Below are 21944 nucleotides of genomic sequence, written 5' to 3'. Positions count from 1 at the left end.
CGTTCTCCATTTAAATAATAACTTGCTCTTTGATTTTTTTTCTGTCAAAGTGCATGACCTCACACTTTCCAACATTGTACTCCATCTGACAAATTGTTGCCCACTCGCTTGCATGCAGACTCAGTCCGGAGATGAGGGGGTTGACTTACGAGGAAAGGTTGAGGAGGTTCGGCCTCTACTCATTGGAATTCAGAAGAATGAGAGGTGATCTTATGGAAACGTATAAGATTATGAGGGGGCTTGATAAGGTGGATGCAGAGAGGATGTTTCCACTGATGGGGGAGACTAGAACTAGGGGGCATAATCTTAGAATAAGGGGCCGCCCATTTAAAACTGAGATGAGGAGGAATTTCTTCTCTCAGAGGGTTGTAAATCTGTGGAATTCGCTGCCTCGGAGAGCTGTGGAAGCTGGGACATTGAATAAATTTAAGACAGAAATAGACAGTTTCTTAACCGATAAGGGGATAAGGGGTTATGGGGAACGGGCAGGGAAGTGGAGCTGAGTCCATGATCGGATCAGCCCTGATCGTATTAAATGGCGGAGCAGGCTCGAGGGGCCGTATGGCCTACTCCTGCTCCTATATGTACTTATCAATTTAAATATACAACACCCAAAACACGTGCCTTTAACTGTACTCTGAATCGCAACAAAGGTATGTGCATTCAGCAAATTTCCGGCCACACAAAGCAAGGTGAAACCCTACACAGTAACAGGACACCTCAACCGAAAATGCTACAAACACTCAGCAGGTCAGGCAGCATCTGTGGAGAGAAACCGAGTCAAGATTTCAGGTCGATGACCCTTCGTCAGGGCAAGGGGGCGCAGCTGAAGTCTTTGTGCAGGACTGATCATTCGGGGTCAGAGAGGGCAAAGGTCAGACACATCACCGCAAACGAGCCAAAAGTGGGCAGAGGAAACGTTACAGGGGACACCCTCAAAGCCTCCCTGATAAAGTGCAACATCCCCACCGACACCTGGCCAAAGACCAGTCCCGCCCGGAGTGGAGGGAGTGCATCCGGGAGGGCGCTGAGCACCTCGGGTCTCGTCGCCGAGAGCGTGCAGAAACCAAGCGCAGGCAGCGGAAGGAGCGTGCGGCAAACCAGTCCCACCCTCCCCTTCCCTCAACGTCTGTCTGTCCCACCTGTGACAGGGACTGTGGTTCCCGTATTGGATTGTTCAGCCACCTAAGGACACATTTTTTGAGTGGAGGCAAGTCTTCCTCGATTCCGAGGGACTGCCTATGGTGATGATATTTATATCTAGCGCCTTTAACCTAGTGAAACGTCCCAAGGTGCTTCACAGGAGGATTATGCGATAAAAAATTTGACACCAAGCTGTATGAGGAGAAATTAGCGCAGGTGACCAAAGGTTTGGTCAAAGAGGGTGGTTTTAAGGAGCGTCTTGTAGGAGGAAAGAGAGGTAGAGAGGCGGAGAGGTTTAGGGAGGGAGTTCCAGAGCTTGGGGCCCAGGCAACAGAAGGCCCGGCCACCGATGGTGGAGCGATTATAATCAGGGATGGTCAGGAGGGCAGAATTAGAGGAGTGCAGACATCTCGGGGGGTTGTGGGGCTAAGGGAGATTACAGAGATTGGGAGGGGTGTAGGGGCTGGAGGAGGTTACAGAGATAGGGAGGGGTGTAGGGGCTGGAGGGGATTACAGAGATAGGGAGGGTTGTAGGGGCTGGAGGAGGTTACAGAGATAGGGAGGGGTGTAGAGGCTGGAGGAGGTTACAGAGATAGGGAGGGGTGTAGAGGCTGGAGGAGGTTACAGAGATAGGGAGGGGTGTAGGGGCTGGAGGAGGTTACAGAGATAGGGAGGGGTGTAGGGGCTGGAGGAGGTTACAGAGATAGGGAGGGGTGTAGGGGCTGGAGGGGATTACAGAGATAGGGAGGGGTGTAGGGGCTGGAGGGGATTACAGAGATAGGGAGGGGCAAGGCCATGGAGGGATTTGAAAACAAGGATCAGAATTTTGAAATCGAGGCGTTGCTTAACCAGAAGCCAATGTTGGTCGGCGAGCACAGAGGGTGATGGGTGAGCGGGACTCGGTGCGAGTTAGGACACGGGGCAGCGAGCACAGCGGGTGATGGGTGAGCGGGACTCGGTGCGAGTTAGGACACGGGGCAGTGAGCAAAGTGGGTGATGGGTGAGCAGGACTCGGTCTGAGTTAGGACACGGGGCAGCGAGCACAGGGGGTGATGGGTGAGCAGGACTTGGTCCGAGTTAGGACATGGGGTCAGTGAGCACAGGGGGTGATGGGTGAGCAGGACTGGGTGTGAGTTAGGACACAGGGCAGCGAACACAGGGGGTGATGGGTGAGCGGGACTCGGTGCGAGTTAGGACACGGGGCAGCCGAGTTTTGGATCACCTCTGTCACGAGAACCACAGTCCCTGTCACAGGTGGGACAGATAGACGTTGAGGGAAGGGGAGGGTGGGACTGGTTTGCCGCACGCTCCTTCCGCTGCCTGCGCTTGGTTTCTGCACGCTCTCGGCGACGAGACTCGAGGTGCTCAGCGCCCTCCCGGATGCGTTACGTCGGGTAGAATGTGGGAGGCCAGCCAGACATTCAAAATGGGGGAACTGGTTAAATATTTGAAGGGGAAACAATTGGCGGGTCTGTGGGACTATTTGCACCACTCTTTCAGAGCCGACACAGGCACGATGGGCCGAATGGCCTCCTCCTGTGCCGTGAGATTCGACGTGGAGCTTGGAGCAGACGGAGATCGAGGCTCGGGGCCCATCTCTGCCTCCTGTCACGTTGAACGGCTGGCCGAGTGCTGTTGGACTGAAATACCTGCAGGATTTGCAGGGTGGCTTCGTCTTCTCTCAGATGTTCGGTCTGCAAGGCGCAAGACTTCTTGACGTTTTTCAAATCCTTCAGTCTGCTCACAGGGACTTGGATGGAGGAGCAGCGATCCAGTAACCTGGAAACAAAAAGGCACGAATTTTACACGGCTGGTTCGAAAATGCCCATCGACCCGAACGCTTGGAGGGGTTTGGTCGCTCGACACCAGAGCCCTGGAGCTGACTGAGGTTATACAGTGCAAACCTGCATTTATAGCGTGCCACAAACTTCGAAAATGTCACCGAAATGTAATCAGACAAAAAATGGCGCTGAGCCGCAGAAGTTTAGTTGTACAGGGTATTGGTGAGGCCACACCTGGAGCACTGCGTGTAGTTTTGGTCTCCGTATTTACGAAAGGATATACTTGCTTTGGAGGCAGTTCAGAGAAGGTTCACTCGGTTGATTCCGGGGATGAGGGGGTTGACTTATGAGGAAAGGTTGAGGAGGTTGGGCCTCTACTCACTGGAAGTCAGAAGAATGAGAGGTGATCTTATCGAAACGTATAAGATTATGAGGGGGGCTCGACAAGGTGGATGCAGAGAGGATGTTTCCACTGATGGGGGGAGACTAGAACTAGGGGGCATGGTCTTAGAATAAGGGGCCGCCCATTTAAAACTGAGATGAGGAGGAATTTCTTCTCTCTGAGGGTTGTAAATCTGTGGAATTCGCTGCCTCAGAGAGCTGTGGAAGCCGGGACATTGAATAAATTTAAGACAGAAATAGACAGTTTCTTAACCGATAAGGGGATAAGGGGGCGGGCAGGGAAGTGGAGCTGAGTCCATGATCGGATCAGCCATGATCGTATTAAATGGCGGAGCAGGCTCGAGGGGCCGTATGGCCTACTCCTGCTCCTATTTCTTATGTTCTTATGTAAGCTTAGTGGGAAAGCGGGTTGTGTAGAGGACACAGAGAGGCTGCAAAGAGATTTAGATAGGTCAAGCGAATGGGCTAAGGTTTGGCAGATGGAATACAATGTCGGAAAGTGTGAGGTCATCCACCTTGGGGAAAAAAATAAAACAGGAAAAGGGAATATTATTTGAATGGGGAGAAATTACAACATGCTGCGGTGCAGAGGGACCTGGGGGTCCTTGTGCATGAAACTCTTTTTGGGTAAAATTTCACGCGGCGAGTTAGCTGATCGCGGCGGGACTCGAACCTGCGATCTTCTGATAACATCACAGTTACAATCGAAGTCAGACGACTTATCCATTAGGCCACGCGGCCGCTGCAAATTATACTTAGTAGAGGATGGTTTCGATCCATCGACCTCTGGGTTATGGGCCCAGCATGCTTCCGCTGCGCCAGAATCCCAAAAGGTTAGTTTGCAGGTGCAGCAAGTAATCAGGAAGGCGAATGGAATGTTGGCCTTCATTGCGAGAGGGATGGAGTACAAAAGCAGGGAGGTCCTGCTGCAACTGTACAGGGTATTGGTGAGGCCGCACCTGGAGTACTGCGTGCAGTTTTGGTCACCTTACTTAAGGAAGAATATACTGGCTTTGGAGGGGGTACAGAGACGATTCACGAGGCTGATTCCGGAGATGAGGGGGTTACCTTATGATGATAGATTGAGTAGACTGGGTCTTTACTCGTTGGAGTTCAGAAGGATGAGGGGTGATCTTATAGAAACATTTAAAATCATGAAAGGGATAGACAAGATAGAGGCAGAGAGGTTGTTTCCACTGGTCGGGGAGACTAGAACTAGGGGGGCACAGCCTCAAAATACGGGGGAGCCAATTTAAAACCGAGTTGAGAAGGAATTTCTTCTCCCAGAGGGTTGTGAATCTGTGGAATTCTCTGCCCCAGGAAGCAGTTGAGGCTAGCTCATTGAATGTATTCAAGTCACAGATAGATAGATTTTGAACCAATAAGGGAATTAAGGGTTACGGGGAGCGGGCGGGTAAGTGGAGCTGAGTCCACGGCCAGATCAGCCGTGATCTTGTTGAATGACGGAGCAGGCTCGAGGGGCTAGATGGCCTACTCCTGCTCCTAATTCTTATGTTCTTATGTAAGCTGAAGCTCCATGGAGAATGAGGAGCCAGCCAGTGGAACATTGGAAGGGATAACATACATCCTGCTTGCATAGTACACCGTACCACCCCAATATATAAATGTTGGCGAATACAGGGCTTTCAAATGGAGGTCGGGGGGGGGAAGGAGCGGCGAGAGATTGTAGAGGGACGTGATCAGGGGCCCGGGAGAGGCGTGAGTTCAGGGCCCGGGAGAGGCGATGGCCCCAGGGGGCAGCACGGGCCCAGCCCACATTGTGTGATATGTGCGTGCGCACTGGGTCCGTGCAGCAGAGCTGGTCTCCAGTCGTCCTGGTCAACCCTTGCCACTGGACCCAGACCTCGCTCTGTCAAGCCTGTGTGGTGGCCCCACGTTTAAAAAAAATCCACGCACAGGCATCTCCCACCCTTCAGGATAATGGGCCCAAGTTTCCGATATCCGCTGGAACAGCGCACCTCTGCGAGGCCCGCCGATTTTGTCGGAATGAAAAGCGCGCCGAAAACTTACCTCGCGATTCTCCGAGGGCAGCAGGCCAGTTCGGCAGTCGGCGCGACGCAGCGGAGCTACAGCCCTGGGCCAAAACGAGTGCCGGCAGCTGCGCATGGGCGCAGTGGAGTCTGTGCATGCGCGCAGTCACTCCTGGCCTCCAGATTGTGTGGCTGGCGGTGTGGGAGGGGCCCAAAGGACACCGACCCGAGCCCTGGCTGAATGGGCGCCAGGCTGACTGGATAGCTCCCCAAAGGCAAGAAATCTTGGAGGGGGTTCACAGTGGTGGAAAAAGTCACGGGCCCAAAGGGCTCTCAGAATGCCGATTTCCGGCCTGCAGCACGCAGCCGGGCTCCCGAACGGGTAGGTGAGGTCGGAATTTGTATTTTTTATTTATTGATTTATTTATCATTTATTATTGATGATTTCACTTTTAAAAAATAAAGAATAGTGTTTAATGCTTTGGAAAATCCTCTAACTTCCCTTTCCCCCTCCCCCCGCTATCTCTGGCTACCTGCGCCTGATTCTAAAGTGTAGGCAAGGTTTTTCTGAGCGTACAAAAGTCGACACTGACTTCGTTTCTAAGTTAGTTTGGAGTAACTTTTCGGTGGCTAAACTTGCAAAACAGGCGTACGTGGCTGGTAACGCCGCCTTTTGAAAGAAAAACTGAACGAAAGCCAAAGTAAACCAACTCACTAGAACTGGAGCAAATTAAATGCCGAGAATTGCGATTTCGAAGGTACTCCAAACAAAACTAGTTGCTCCAAAAAAAATAGGAGCAACTCCACACGAAACTTGGGCCCGGAGTTCCTGACCTGGAATATCAGGCCCTTCGCTGAAACTTTTTGGCGTGGAAGCAAGTCATCCTCGATTCGAGGGACCGCCGATAATGATGATGATGACTGAAGACAAAACATGGCTTTCGTCTCGGAGGGAGCTTTTCTTTCATTTGTTCTCGGGATTGGCCCATCCCTGCTTTTTCCACAGGCGGTGAGAGTGAGCCTTCCGCCTCCTTGAACTTAGCGACTTCCCACAAGGCAACAGTGACGACACGTCAAATGACGAGATCGCCTGTAAACTGATGTTGGTTGAGGGATAAATATTGGTCAGGACACCGGGGAGAGCTCCCCTGCTCTTCTTTGAAATACAGTCCTGGGGTCTTTTACATCCACCCGAGAGGGCAGACGGGGCCTCGGTTTAACGTCTCATCGGAAAGACGGCACCTCCGACAGTGCAGCACTCCCTCAGTACTGCCCCTCCGACAGTGCGGCGCTCCCTCAGTACTGCCCCTCTGACAGTGCGGTGCTCCCTCAGTACTGCCCCTCCGACAGTGCGGTGTTCCCTCAGTACTGCCCCTCCGACAGTGCGGTGCTCCCTCAGTACTGCCCCTCCGACAGTGCGGTGTTCCCTCAGTACTGCCCCTCCGACAGTGCGGTGCTCCCTCAGTACTGCCCCTCCGACAGTGCGGCGCTCCCTCAGTACCGCCCCTCCGACAGTGCGGCGCTCCCTCAGCCTGGATTTTGTGCTAAGACTCTGGAGTGGGGCTGGAACCCATAACCTTCTGACGCAGAGGCCACAATCTGCCTTGGTGGGCACTGTGTTACAATTGGGAGCCAGGCGTCCGGCGTTTACGAAAGAAGCAATCTTACGTAATACTTCCAACTCAACAGTAATGGGCCTTTAACTGGAACTCTCGCTCAACAACCTCATGTGGATTGTGCAAAATCTTTGAAAGTCCTACTCAATCCCTTCTGTGCTTTGTGCAACTTTAAGCAAAGCAAAAGCTGCTCCAAGACTCGCAATGGATTTTGTTAACCGCACATACATTTTAAGGGGGTTGGAGTATTCGAAACATAGAAAGTAGGTGCAGGAGTAGGCCATTCGGCCCTTCGAGCCTGGACCGCCATTCAATATGATCATGGTGGATCATTCACCTCAGTACCCCATTCCTGCTTTCTCTCCATACCCCTTGATCCCTTTAGCCGTAAGGGCCACATCTAACTCCCTCTTGAATATATCCAATGAACTGGCCTCAACAGTGAAAAAGTCTTGCTACAATTGTACCGGGCCCTGGTGAAACCACACCTGGAGTACTGTGCACAGTTTTTTGTCTCCTTATCTAAGGAAGGATTATAGGCGGTCCCTCGAAACGAGGATGACTTGCTTCCACACCAAAAAAGGATGAGTTGACAGGTGTTTCAATGAAGGACCCAATATTCCAGGTCCTGAGCTACATCCTGAAGGGTGGAAGATGCCTGTGGGTGGATTGTTTTAACGTGGGGTTGGCCGTTGCACACCAGCCACCACACGGGCTTGACAGAGCCAGGTCTTGGTCCAGTGGCAAGGGTTATCTAAGGAAGGATATACTTGCCTTGGAGGTGGTACAACGGAGGTTGACTAGATTGATTCCTGGGAAGAGAGAGGGTTGTCTTATGAGGAGATTGTGTAGATTGGGCCTATACTCACTGGCGTTGAGAAGAATGAGAGGTGATCTAATTGAAACATGCAAGAATGTGAGGGGGATTGACAGGGTAGATGCAGGGAGGATGTTTCCCCTGGGCTGGGGAGTCGAGAACCAGGGGTCACAGTCTCAGAATAAGCGTTCGGCCATTTAGGACCGAGATGAGGAGGAATTTCATCACTCAGAGCGGGGTGAATCTTTGGAATTCTCTACCCAGAGGGATGTGGAGGCTCAGTCGTTGAGTATATTCAAGGCCGAGACTGATAGCTTTTTGGAGTCTAGCGGATTCAAGGGACATGGAGAAAGGGCGGGAAAGTGGAGTTAAGGTTGAAGATCACCCATGATCTTACTGAATGGCGGAGCAGGCTCGAGGGGCAGTGTAGCCGATTCCTGCTCCTAATGTTCTGATACCTGTCGTCTGCAAGCACGGACAAGAGTGCCACAATTACCTTTGTCTCAGCTGGCTCAGATGATCCTGACTGGACTCCTTCTCGAAACCTTTCTGCGGCCAAGATTTGCTGTGGGGATGAAAGAGCACGTTTAAAGTCAGAGAGAGAGAGAGAGAGAGAGAGAGAGAGAGAGAGAGAGAGAGAGAGAGAGAGAGAGAGAGGAACAGCCACAGGCCAACGACGTCCCAAAGTGCCCGGCGCGGGGTCGGAGGTTAGGCACCCACAATTCCACACGCGGCGAATTTGCTGGCTCGGGTATGGGAGGGGGCGATCGGGAGTCGGGAACATCTGGGCTCGGGAGCGGTGTGGGGGGGGGGGGGGCGGGGGGGCATTGGTAGATAAGTCAACCCTTTGCTTCACCATTGGGCCAGTGGTTGCGAAAGAGGCCTCACTGAATGCTCAGCCAGAAGGATAGTGTGCAGGTACAGCACGTGATCAGGAAGGCCAATGGTATCTTGGCCTTTATTGCAAAGGGGATGGAGTATAAAAGCAGGGAAGTCTTGCTACAGTTATACAGGTTATTGGTGAGCCCACACCTGGAGTACTGCGTGCAGTTTTGGTTTCTGTATTTACCAAAGGCTATACTTGCTTTGGAGGCAGTTCAGAGAAGGTTCACTCGGTTGATTCCGGGGATGAGGGGGTTGACTTATGAGGAAAGGTTGAGGAGGTTGGGCCTCTACTCATTGGAATTCAGAAAAATGAGAGGTGATCTTATCGAAACGTATAAGATTATGAGGGGGCTTGACAAGGTGGATGCAGAGAGGATGTTTCCACTGATGGGGGAGACTAGAACTAGGGGGCATGGTCTTAGAATTAGGAGACCGCCCATTTAAAACTGAGACGAGGAGGAATTTCTTCTCTCAGAGGGTTGTAAGTCTGTGGAATTCTCTGCCTCAGAGAGCTGTGGAAGCTGGGACATTGAATATATTTAAGACAGAGATAGACAGTTTCTTAACTGATAAGGGGGCGGGCAGGGAAGTGGAGCTGAGTCCATGATCGGATCAGCCATGATCGTATTAAATGGCGGAGCAGGCTCGAGGGGCCGTATGGCCTACTCCTGCTCCTATTTCTTATGTTCTAATGTTTCTGAATATAATGCAACCAGAAGAACTGGTGACTAGATTGGGAGTGCAATCGCCCTTTTTTGTGGGACCATTTGTACTGCACTTCTCTTTGACAGACAGACGTCCGTCCAGCCCCGCCTCACCTGCCCGTACGGCACTTTTTTTTTTTGTCCCGCCCCTGTCAAGCTCCGCCCACCGTCCCCTCTCGGGAACCGAATCACTCTGTCCACGGGATGCCGAGAAGCAGGACCCAAGTCCCTCGCCGGCTCCCTCCAGTACTCGCTAGTCCCCCCCGACTCCGACTCCCTCCCCCCCGGGACTTTGGCTGGGGAAGAACATCAGAAATAGGAGCAGAAGTAGGCCATACGGCCCCTCGAGCCTGCTCCGCCATTTAATACAATCATGGCTGATCCGATCATGGACTCAGCTCCACTTCACTGCTCGCCCCCCATAATCCCTTATCGTCTTATCGGTTAAGAATATGTCTATTTCAATGTTAAATTTATTCAACGTCCCAGCTTCCACAGCTCTCTGAGGCAGAGAATTCCACAGATTTACAACCCTCAGAGAAGAAATTTCTCCTCATCTCAGTTTTAAATGGGCGGCCCCTTATTCTAAGACCATGCCCCCTAGTTCTATCAGTGGAAACATCCTCTCTGCATCCACCTTGTCAAGCCCCCTCATAATCTTATACGTTTCGATAAGATCACCTCTCATTCTTCTGAATTCCAATGAGTAGAGGCCCAACATCCTCAACCTTTCCTCATAAGTCAACCCCCTCATCCCCGGAATCAACCGAGTGAACCTTCTCTGAACTGCCTCCAAAGCAAGTATATCCTTTCCTAAATATGGAAACCAAAACTGCACGCAGTACTCCAGGTGTGGCCTCACCAATACCCTGTATAACTGTAGCAAGACTTCCCTGCTTTTATACTCCATCCCCTTTGCAATAAAGGCCAAGATTCCATTGGCCTTCCTGATCACTTGCTGTACCTGCATACTATCCTTTTGTGTTTCATGCACACGTAACCCCCAGGTCCCGCTGTACTGCGGCATTTTGCGATCGTTCTCCATTTATATAATAACTTGCTCTTTGATTTTTTTCTGTCAAAGTGCATGACCTCACACTTTCCAACATTATACTCCGTCTGCCAAATTTTTGCTCACTCACTTAGCCTGCTCCTATTTCTTATGTTCTTGTGACCTTTGAACTCATGTCAGTGTGGAAGCAAGTCATCCTCGGCTCCGGGGAGCTGCCCGAGAAGACGACGACTTTAATCGGGAATATTTTTTGTCCCGATTTTATTTTGTTGCAGGGAGGCCCCTCTTCGGATGGCTCTTTCGCTCGGGATTTTCCGGTGCTCCCCTGGCCTTGCGGCCCAAGAGAGGCGCGGGGAGCACCTCCCAGAGCGCTCCGCTCCGAGCGCAGCGAACCGAATGTTTTGGCTGCCGTCGCCAACCATTTTCCGCCGCAGAACTTGCCGACCGGACGCCGGAAGAAGCCTCCGGCCGAAAGCCCAGGCCGGGAGGTTCCCCAGCGCCCGCCAGTTCGACACAAATCAAGGGCATTAGTCAAAGAGGCTGCACTTACTACATCGCGCTGTTGATTGTGGCAGTCAGGTAGTCCCTGGTACTGTGGGGTAATGGCTTCCATCGAGAAGCCTTCGCGATGGACACTGTCACTTTCCTCTGTTTGGGATCTGCGCAGAAAATATTGGGAAAAGAGGCGGCGTTATTCCCGAATACTCTGGGCCGGCGCGCAACAAAAGCTCACGGGGGAGGGTGGGGTCTGACTTCCGAATTACGACAAGCAAGCCTGAGATCCTGCAGGCAAAACCTGCCTCAAAGAGGAGGCTGAGCGGAGACCTCATTGAGGCACAGTCCAGAACCAGGGGGGGGTCACAGTCTAAGGATAAGGGGTAAGCCATTTAGGACCGAGATGAGGAGAAACTTCTTCACCCAGAGAGTGGTGAACCTGTGGAATTCTCTACCGCAGAAAGTTGTTGAGGCCAATTCACTAAATATATTCAAAAAGGGAGTCCTTACTACTCGGGGGATCAAGGGGTATGGCGCGAAAGCAGGAATGGGGGACTGAAGTTGCATGTTCAGCCATGAACTCATTGAATGGCGGTGTAGGATAGAAGGGCCGAATGGCCTTCTCCTGCACCTATTTTCTATGTCTATGTTTCTATATTGAGGGCGCTGAGCATCTCGAGTCTCGTCGCCGAGAGCGTGCAGAGACCAAGCGCAGGCAGCGGAAGGAGCGTGCGGCAAACCAGTCCCACCCTCCCCTTCCCTCAACGTCTATCTGTCCCACCTGTGACAGGGACTGTGGTTCCCGTATTGGACTGTTCAGCCACCTAAGGACTCATGCTAAGAGTGGAAGCAAGTCTTCCTCGATTCCGAGGGGCTGCCTATGATTATGATGTACAAAATTATGAGGGGCCTGGATAGAGTGGATAGGAAGGGCCTATTTCTCTTAGCAGATGGGTCAATAACCAGGGGGCATAGATTTAAAGTAATTGGGGGGAGGTTTAGAGGAGATTTGATGGGAAATGTCTTCACCCAGAGGGTGGTGGGGGTCTGGAACTCACGGCCTGAAAGGGTGGTAGAGGCAGAAACCCTCACCACATTCAAAAAGTACCTGGATGTGCACTTGAAGTGCCGTAACCTACAGGGCTACGGACCGAGAGCTGGAAAGTGGGATTAGGCCGGGTAGCTCTTGGTCGGCCGGTGTGGACACGATGGGCCGAAATGGCCTCCTCCCGTGCTGTAAATTTCTATCATTCTATGATTAGCGTACGAACATCAGACCAGCAAATGCAACAGTGCATGTTCAGGTTTAGCAAATATAATGCTTCTATGTTTCTATGAAACTTAAAACAGCCATTATTTCATCCAATGTGCAAGAATATCGGCGGATGAGGGGATTGCAAGAGATTGGGCATTTTGCAAGAGTTAAATGATCCGAAGCTTTTTAGACTAGGTCTCTAGAGGTTAGAAGAATGAGAGGTGATCTCATTGAAACACGCATAATTCTTACAGGGGCTTGACAGGGTAGATGCAGGGAGGGTGTTTCCCCCCCGGGCTGGGGAGTCTCGAACCAGGGGTCACACAGTCTCAGGATAAGGGGTCGGCCATTTAGGACTGAGATGAGGAGGAATTTCTTCACTCAGAGGGGGGTGAATCTTTGGAATTCTCTGCCCCAGAGGGCTGTGGAGGCTCAGTCGTTGAGTATATTCAAGGCTGAGATCGATAGATTTTTGGATATTAAGGGAATCAAGGAATATGGGGAATAGTGCGGAAAAGTGGTGTTGAGGGCGAAGGTCAGCCATGATCTTATTGAATGGTGGAGCAGGCTCGAGGGGCCGAATAGCCGACTCCTGCTCCTCCGAAAGTGACCGGGACATATTTTACATCCACTGTGGGGTGGGGTCCTTGGTTAACTGTCTCATTCTGAAAGACGGCCCCTCTGACAGGGCGGCACTCCCTCAGTACTAGCCCTCCGACAGCGCAGTACGGCACTCCCTCAGTACTGCCCCTCTGACAGTGCGGCACTCCCTCAGTACTGCCCCTCCGACAGCGCAGTACGGCACTCCCTCAGTACTGCCCCTCTGACAGTGCGGCACTCCCTCAGTACTAGCCCTCCGACAGCGCAGTACGGCACTCCCTCAGTACTGCCCCTCTGACAGTGCGGCACTCCCTCAGTACTGCCCCTCTGACAGTGCGGCACTCCCTCAGTACTAGCCCTCCGACAGCGCAGTACGGCACTCCCTCAGTACTGCCCCTCCGACAGTGCAGCACTCCCTCAGTACTGCCCCTCCGACAGTGCGGCGCTCCCTCAGTACTGCACCTCCGACAGTGCGGAACTCCCTCAGTACTGCCCCTCCGACAGTGCGGCGCTCCCTCAGTACTGCCCCTCCGACAGTGTGGCACTCCCTCAGTACTGCCCCCTCTGACAGTGCATCGCGGACGCTAACGTTGGTGCGTCTGTCCTCCCAGGGGATTTGCAGGATCTTGCGGAGACAGCGTTGGTGGTATTTCTCCAGCGACTTGAGGTGTCTACTGTACACGGTCCACGTCTCTGAGCCGTACAGAAGTGCCCCTAAAGAGAGGTGTGGAACACCTCCCTTAGCTCCCTACCCCACACTCAGGGCCCGCTGCCCAATTTTGCTGACTGAGGCGCAAACTGTTCCCGGGCGCGAACTTCACTGCCCCGCCGCCATTACCGCCCCGAACTGAGCAGAACCGAAAATCTAGCCCAACGTATGTTCACAAGTGGCTTATATCCCCGCAAATTAATCCACAACCACCACCGCTAAATTCTACCTTTAGAGAGAGGGGCCCCTCGGCCCCCCTGACAGGGGCTGGATCTTGACCCCCAGGTCCCCGAGGGTGAAAGGTCAGGGTCTGACCCCCACCGCTCCCACCCCAGTCCTCCATATCTCCGTCGCTAGAAAGAAAATTTAGGGGTTTTTTTTTTTTTTACAGACGACTCAAAAATATAATGCAAAAATGTGCTCACTTATCTGACTGGTAGCACACGCTGTTTTCCTTCGCTTTTTGGCAGGCGGTTCAGTCTGTGGACAGGAGAGACAAATTCGTGAGCGGGCTTGATAGCGGCCGAAGTGAATTGAAGGCCATTACTTGACTGGGGGCTTGACGAGACCGCCCAGATTTTTTTCGTCCTATTTGCCGCAATGTTGGCCTTCATTGCGAGAGGGATGGAGTACAAAAGCAGGGAGGTCCTGCTGCAACTGTACAGGGTATTGGTGAGGCCGCACCTGGAGTACTGCGTGCAGTTTTGGTCACCTTACTTAAGGAAGGAGATACTGGCTTTGGAGGGGGTACAGAGACGATTCACTAGGCTGATTCCGGAGATGAGGGGGTTACCTTATGATGATAGATTGAGTAGACTGGATCTTTACTCGTTGGGAGTTCAGAAGGATGAGGGGTGATCTTATAGAAACATTTAAAATAATGAAAGGGAGAGACAAGATAGAGGCAGAGAGGTTGTTTCCACTGGTCGGGGAGACTAGAACTAGGGGGCACAGCCTCAAAATATGGGGGAGCCAATTTAAAACCGAGTTGAGAAGGAATTTCATCTCCGAGAGGGTTGTGAACCTGTGGAATTCTCTGCCCAAGGAAGCAGTTGAGGCTAGCTCATTGAATGTATTCAAGTCACAGATAGATAGATTTTTAACCAATAAGGGAATTAAGGTTTACGGGGAGCGGGCGGGTAAGTGGAGCTGAGTCCACGGCCAGATCAGCCATGATCTTGTTGAATGGCAGAGCAGGCTCGAGGGGCTAGATGGCCTACTCCTGTTCCTAATTCTTATGTTCTTATGATTATGCTCGAGCGATTAAAAAACACGAGGTAGACCCCAGATGAAGTATGTGTGTCCAATTGTGGCCGCCGCACTTTAGGAAGGGCGAGAAGGCCTTGGAAAGGGTGCAGAAGAGTTTCACTGGAACGGCACCAAGTTACAGTTATGTGGAGAGACTGGAGAAGCTGGGATTGCTCTCCTTAGAGCAGAGGAGGTTAAGAGGAGATTGACCAGAATGGTACCGGGGATAGAGACATGGAAAATAGGTGCTCTCCATACCCCCTGATCCCTTTAGCCGTAAGGGCCACATCTAACTCCCTTTTGAATATATCTAACGAACTGGCCTCAACAACTTTCTGTGGTAGAGAATTCCACAGGTTCACAATTCTCTGAGTGAAGAAGTTTCTCCTCATCTCAGTCCTAAATGGCTTACCCCTTATCCTTAGACTATGTCCCCTGGTTCTGGACTTCCCCAACATCAGGAACATTCTTCCTGCATCTAACCTGTCCTGTCCCGTCAGAATTTTATATGTTTCTTTGAGTTCCCCTCTCATTCTTCTAAATTCCAGTGTAAAAATTGATCGAGTCTTTCTTCATTTGTCAGTCCTGCCATTCCGGGAATCAGTCTGGTGAACCTTCGCTGCACTCCCTCAATAGCAAGAATGTCCTTCCTCAGATTAGGAGACCAGAACTGTACACAATATTCCAGGTGTGGCCTTACCAAGGCCCTGTACAACCAGAAGTAAGACCTCCCTGCTCCTATATTCAAATGTTTCCAGTAGAGTGGACAAGGGAGAACCAGTTGATGTGGTATATTTGGACTTTCAGAAGGCTTTCGACAAGGTCCCACACAAGAGATTAATGTGCAAAGTTAAAGCACATGGGATTGGGGGTAGTGTGCTGACATGGATTGAGAACTGGTTTGCAGACAGGAAGCAAAGAGTAGGAGTAAATGGGTACTTTTCAGAATGGCAGGCAGTGACTAGTGGGGTACCGCAAGGTTCTATGCTGGGGCCCCAGCTGTTTACACTATACATTAATGATTTAGACGAGGGGATTAAATGTAGTATCTCCAAATTTGCGGATGACACTAAGTTGGGTGGCAGTGTGAGCTGCGAGGAGGATGCTATGAGGCTGCAGAGCGACTTGGATAGGTTAGGTGAGTGGGCAAATGCATGGCAGATGAAGTATAATGTGGATAAATGTGAGATTATCCACTTTGGTGGCAAAAACAGAGAGACAGACTATTATCTGAATGGTGACAGATTAGGAAAAGGGGAGGTGCAACGAGACCTGGGTATTATGGTACATGAGTCATTGAAGGTTGGCATGCAGGTACAGCAGGTGGTGAAGGCGGCAAATGGCATGTTGGCCTTCATAGCGAGAGGATTATAGTATAGGAGCAGGGAGGTGTTACTACAGGGCCTTGGTGAGGCCTCACCTTGAATATTGTGTACAGTTTTGGTCTCCTAATCTGAGGAAGGACATTCTTGCTATTGAGGGAGTGCAGCGAAGGTTCACCAGATTGATTCCCAGGATGGCAGGACTGACATATGAAGAAAGACTGGATCGACTAAGCTTATATTCACTGGAATTTAGAAGAATGAGAGGGGATCTCCTAGAAGCATATAAAATTCTGACGGGATTGGACAGGTCAGTTGCGGGAAGAATGTTCCCGATGTTGGGGAAGTCCAGAACCAGGGGTCACAGTCTAAGAACATAAGAGCATAAGAATTAGGAACAGGAGTAGGCCATCTAGCCCCTCGAGCCTGCTCCGCCATTCAATAAGATCATGGCTGACCTGGCCGTGGACTCAGCTCCACTTACCCGCCCGCTCCCCGTAACCCTTAATTCCCTTATTGGTTAAAAATCTGTCTATCTGTGACTTGAATACATTCAATGTGCTAGCCTCAGCTCCTTCCTTGGGCAGAGAATTCCACAGATTCACAACCCTCTGGGAGAAGAAATTCCTTCTCAACTCGGTTTTAAATTGGCTCCCCTGTATTTTGAGGCTGTGCCCCCTAGTTCTAGTCTTCCCGACCAGTGGAAACAACCTCTCTGCCTCTATCTTGTCTATCCCTTTCATTATTTTAAATGTTTCTATAAGATCACCCCTCATCCTTCTGAACTCCAACGAGTAAATACCCAGTCTACTAAGGATAAGGGGTAAGCCATTTAGGACCGAGATGAGGAGAAACTTCTTCACTCAGAGAATTGTGAACCTGTGGAATTCTCTACCACAGAAAGTTGTTGAGTGTTGAGGCCAGTTCGTTAGATATATTCAAAAGGGAGTTAGATGTGGCCCTTACGGCTAAAGGGATCGAGGGGTATGGAGAGAAAGCAGGAAAGGGGTACTGAGGTGTATGTTCAGCCATGATCATGCTGATGCAGGCTCGAAGGGCCAAATGGCCGACTCCTCCACCTATTTTCTATGTTTCGACGTACCGAAGATTTCGTTTGACTGATTCCCTGGTCGTTTTACATGCTGGGAGTCCACCTTTAAGGAGAGAAGTCTTCTTTCTTACTCTAACAATTTTCATGTGCCCATTCTCTCGGTCACACTCCCTACCTCTCCGTGTCCCGCCGCCACATTCTCTTTCTCGGCAGCCCTCGCTGACATGGTCTCCGATGGTTTCTTCCTGGGTTTCATCACCTTGGCTCTCGGTGCACCTCTGCTGGCTTTGCCGGACGCAGTTGATTCTCGAATTTTCGTTCCTGCATAAACAGAATTTGGAAGGCGGCGAGGCACATTATTTGCCTCGATGTGTTTTACCTGTTTAATTCTCATCTCCGTTTGCCAACCCCCTCCATGGCCCCCCTCTCGCCCCCTCCCGATCTCTGTAGCCTCCTCCAGCCCCACAACCCCTCCCGAGATGTTCTGCGCTCCTCTAATTCTGCCCTCCTGAGCATCCCCTGATTGTAATCGCTCCACCAGCGGTGGCCGTGCCTTTAGCTGCCTGGGCCCCAGGCTCTGGCATTCCCTCCTTAAACGATGAGGGAAGAAGGGGTGATGGGGAGCGGGCGGGGAAGTGGAGCTGAGTCCATGATCGGATCAGCCCATGATCGTATTAAATGGCGGAGCAGGCTCGAGGGGCCGTATGGCCTACTCCTGCTCCAATTTCTTATGTTCTTTAAACCTCTCCCGCCTCTCTTTCCTCCTTTAAGACGCTCCTGAAAAACCTACCTCTTTGACCATTTCGATTAAGACAATACAAAAGGGACCTTCGTTGCACTCCCTCTATGGTAAGTATATCCTTTCTTAGGTAAAGAGACCAAAACTGCACACAATACTCCAAGTGTGGTCTCACCAGGGCCCGATACAATTGAAGCAAGATTTCCTTGCTCTTATATTCCAACTCCCTTGCCATAAAGGCGCACATCCTATCTGCCTTCCTAATTGCTTGCTGTACCTGCCTGCTAACTGTGTGTGCAAGGACACCCCAAAACTCTCTGAATACCAACAATTCACAACCGCTCACCTTTTTAAAACATATTCTGCTTCTCTATTGTTCTGACCAAAATGGATAATTTCACATTTCCCGACATAATATTCCACCTGCCACCATCTTTCCCATTCACTGAACCGGTCGATATACCTTTGCAGCCTATTTTCAGCCTCTTCACAGCTTACACAGAAACAGAGAAATTTACAGCGCAGGAGGCCATTCTGGCCCATTGTGTCCGCTCCGGCCGACAAAGAGCCGCACGGCCCTTGGTCAGCAGCCCTAAAGGTTACAGATAAACCTACGAACAATGACGGAAAGGCAAAGAGCACCCAGCCCAACCAGTCCGCCCCACACAACTGCGACACCCCTTATAAGAACATAAGAAATAGGAGCAGGGGTAGGCCATACGGCCCCTCGAGCCTGCTCCGCCATTTCATGGCTGATCCGATCATGGACTCAGCTCCACTTCCCCGCTCGCTCCCCATAACCCCTTATTCCCTTATCGCTCAAAAATCTATTTCTGTCTTAAATATATTCAATGTCCCAGCTTCCACAGCTCTCTGAGGCAGAGAATTCCACAGATTTACAACCCTCTGAGAGAAGAAATTCCTCCTCATCTCAGTTTTAAATGGGCGGCCCCTTATTCTAAGACCATGCCCCCTAGTTCTAGTCTCCCCCATCAGTGGAAACATCCTCTCTGCATCCACCTTGTCGAGCCCCCTCATAATCTTATAGGTTTCCATAAGATCACCTCTCATTCTTCTGAATTCCAATGAGTAGAGGCCCAACCGACTCAACCTTTCCTCATAAGTCAACCCCTTCATCTCCGGAATCAACCGAGTGAACCTTCTCTGAACTGCCTCCAAAGCAAGTATACCCTTTCGTAAATATGGAAACCAAATCTGCACGCAGTATTCCAGGTGTGGCCTCACCAATACCCTGTACAACTGTAGCAAGACTTCCCTGCTTTTATACTCCATCCCCTTTGCAATAAAGGCCAAGATACCATTGGCCTTCCTGATCACTTGCTGTATTTGCATACTAACCTTTTGTGTTTCATGCACAAGTACCCCCAGGTCCCGCTGTACTGCGGCACTTTGCAATCTTTCTCCATTTAAATAATAACTTGCTCTCTGATTTTTTCTGCCAAAGTGCATGACCACACACTTTCCAACATTATACTGCATCTGCCAAATTTTTGTCCATTCACTTTGCCTGTCTATGTCCTTTTGCAGATTTTTTGTGTCCTCCTCACACATTGCTTTTCCTCCCATCTTTGTATCATCAGCAAACTTGGCTACGTTACACTCAGTCTCTTCTTCCAAGTCGTTAATATAGATTGTAAATAGTTGGGGTCCCAGCACTGATCCCTGCGACACCCCACTAGTTACTGGTTGCCAACCCGAGAATGAACCATTTATCCCGACTCTCTGTTAGTTAGCCAATCCTCTATCCGTGCTAATATATTACCCCCAACCCCGTGAACTTTTATCTTGTGCAGTAATCTTTTATGTGGCACCTTGTCAAATGCCTTCTGGAAATCCAAATACACCACATCCACTGGTTCCCCTTTATCCACCCTGTTTGTTACATCCTCAAAGAGCTCCAGCAAATTTGTCAAACATGACTTCCCCTTCATAAATCCATGCTGACTCTGCCTGACCCAATTTTGCTTTTCCAAATGTCCCGCTACTGCTTCTTTAATAATGGACTCCAACATTTTCCCAACCACAGATGTTAGGCTAACTGGCCTATAGTTTCCTGCTTTTTGTCTGCCTCCTTTTTTAAATAGGGGCGTTACATTTGCACTTTTCCAATCTCCTTAAACATTCCACACTCCACCCTAACCGGAGCCATGTGATCTCCTGGGAGAGGCAAAAAACGGATAAAAACCCAAGCCAATTTAGGGAGAAAAAAATCTGGGAAAATTCCTCTCCGACCCATCCAGGCGATCGACACTAGTCCAGGAGATCACCCTGGCCGTATTCGATTCCCTGCAGTACTGACCATTATATCTGCACCGGCCAACAAGAGGTCATCCAGTCTAATCCCAATTACAAGCTCTAGGTCCGTAACCCTGCAGGAAGTGCCCATCCAACCATCTCTTAAAAGTGGTGAGGGTTTCTGCATCCACCACTCTTCCAGGCAGCGAGCTCCAGATCCCCACAACCCTCTGTGTAAAGAAGACCCCCCCCCCCTCAAATCTCCTCTAAACCTTCCACCAACCACCTTAAAACTATGCCCCCTCATAATAGCCCCCTCCACCAATGGAAATAGACCCTTACTATCCACTATGTCCAGGCCCCTCAATATTTTGTACACCTCACTGGGGTCTCCTCTCAACCTCCTCTGTTCCAATGAGAAAACCCAGCCTCTCCAATCTGTTCTCATTAACTAAGATTCTCCATTCCAGGCAGCATCCTCGTAAATCTACTCTGCACCTTCTCTAGTGCAATCACGTCCTTCTTATAATACGGCGACCAGAACTGCACGCAATAGTCCAGCAGTGGCCTAACCAAAGTATTATACAATTTAAGCATAACCTCCCTGCTCTTATAGTCTATGCCTCGGCCAATAAAGGCAAGCATTCCGTATGTCTTCTTAACCACCTTATCCACCTGGCCTGCTACTTTCAGGGATCGGTGGACAAGCACTCCAAGGTCCCTTTGTTCCTCTACACTATTAAGTGGCCTACCGCTTAATGTGTATACCTTTTCCTTATTAGCCCTCCCAAAGTGCATCACCTCACACTTCCATTTGCCACCTGACCAGTAGATTGATATCCTCCTGCAGCCCATGACTTTCCTCTTCATTATCAACCACACAGCCAACTTTAGTGTTGTCTGCAAACTTCTTAATCATACTCCCTATATTCAAATCTAATCCTTGATATATACCACAAAAAGCAAGGGACCCAGTACTGAGCCCTGTGGAACCCCACTGGAAACAATCTTCCAGTCACAAAAACATCCATCAATCATTACCCTTTGCTTCTTCCCTCCAATTTTGGATCCAACTTGCCACTTTGCCCTGGATCCCATGGGCTTTCACCTTCATGACCAGTCTACCATCTGGGACCTTATCAAAAGCTTTGCTAAAGTCCATATATACTACATCATACGCACTACCCTCATCGACCCTCTTGGTTACCTCCTCAAAAAATTCAATTAGGTTAGTCAGACACGATCTTCCCTTAACAAATCCATGCTGACTGTCCCTGATTAATCCTTGCCTTTCCAAATGCAGATTTATCCTGTCTTTCAGGATTTTTTCCCAATAATTTTCCCACCACTGAGGTTAGGCTGACAGGCCTGTAATTACTCGGCCTATCCCTTTCTCCTTTCTTAAACAAGGGTACTACATTAGCATTCCTCCAATCCTCCGACACAATGCCCAAATCCAAAGAGGGCTGGAAAATGATGGTCAAGGCCTCTGCTATTTCCTCTTTTACTTCACTCAACAACCTGGGATGCATTTCATCCGGGCCTGGGGACTTATCTACTTTCAAAGCTGCTAAATCCCTTAATACTTCCTCTCTCACTATATTTATTTCATCCAGAATATCACATTCCTCCTCGATAGCAGTATCTGCATTGCCCCTTTCCTTTGTGAAAACAGATGCAAAGTATTCGTTAAGAACCCTACCAACATCCTCCGTCTCCACACAAAGATTACCCTCATGGTCTCTAATAGGCCCTACCCTTTCTTTAGTTACCCTCTTACTCTTAATATATTTAAAGAACATCTTAGGGTTTTCCTTAATTTTACTGGCCAAGAATTTCTCGTGCTCTCTCTTAGCATCCTTTTTAATTTTGCTGCTTAACTTTCTATATTCCTCTAAAGAATCTATAGTATTTAGCC

The 21944-nt window shown here is 50.2% G+C and overlaps 1 protein-coding gene across 1 annotated transcript in view; it reads right to left on the bottom strand.

Moving 5' to 3' along the window:
* cenpq (centromere protein Q) overlaps nucleotides 1-21944 on the bottom strand; it is a 66314-nt gene that overhangs the window by 8712 nt on the left and 35658 nt on the right. Inside the window, exons 2-6 of the mRNA XM_070874024.1 lie at nucleotides 17207-17352; nucleotides 13836-13890; nucleotides 10902-11010; nucleotides 8247-8315; nucleotides 2793-2922 (exon numbers count right to left, since the gene is read on the bottom strand). Coding sequence (XP_070730125.1) covers nucleotides 2793-2922; nucleotides 8247-8315; nucleotides 10902-11010; nucleotides 13836-13890; nucleotides 17207-17287 — 444 coding nt within the window. The 5' untranslated portion in view covers nucleotides 17288-17352. The remainder of the gene's footprint in view (nucleotides 1-2792; nucleotides 2923-8246; nucleotides 8316-10901; nucleotides 11011-13835; nucleotides 13891-17206; nucleotides 17353-21944) is intronic.

This window comes from Pristiophorus japonicus, unplaced genomic scaffold, assembly GCF_044704955.1.
Source record: "Pristiophorus japonicus isolate sPriJap1 unplaced genomic scaffold, sPriJap1.hap1 HAP1_SCAFFOLD_642, whole genome shotgun sequence".
Classification (NCBI taxonomy): Eukaryota; Metazoa; Chordata; class Chondrichthyes; family Pristiophoridae; genus Pristiophorus; species Pristiophorus japonicus.
Note: the sequence above shows the minus strand (reverse complement) of the source record. Positions and strands in the feature narration are given on the sequence as shown.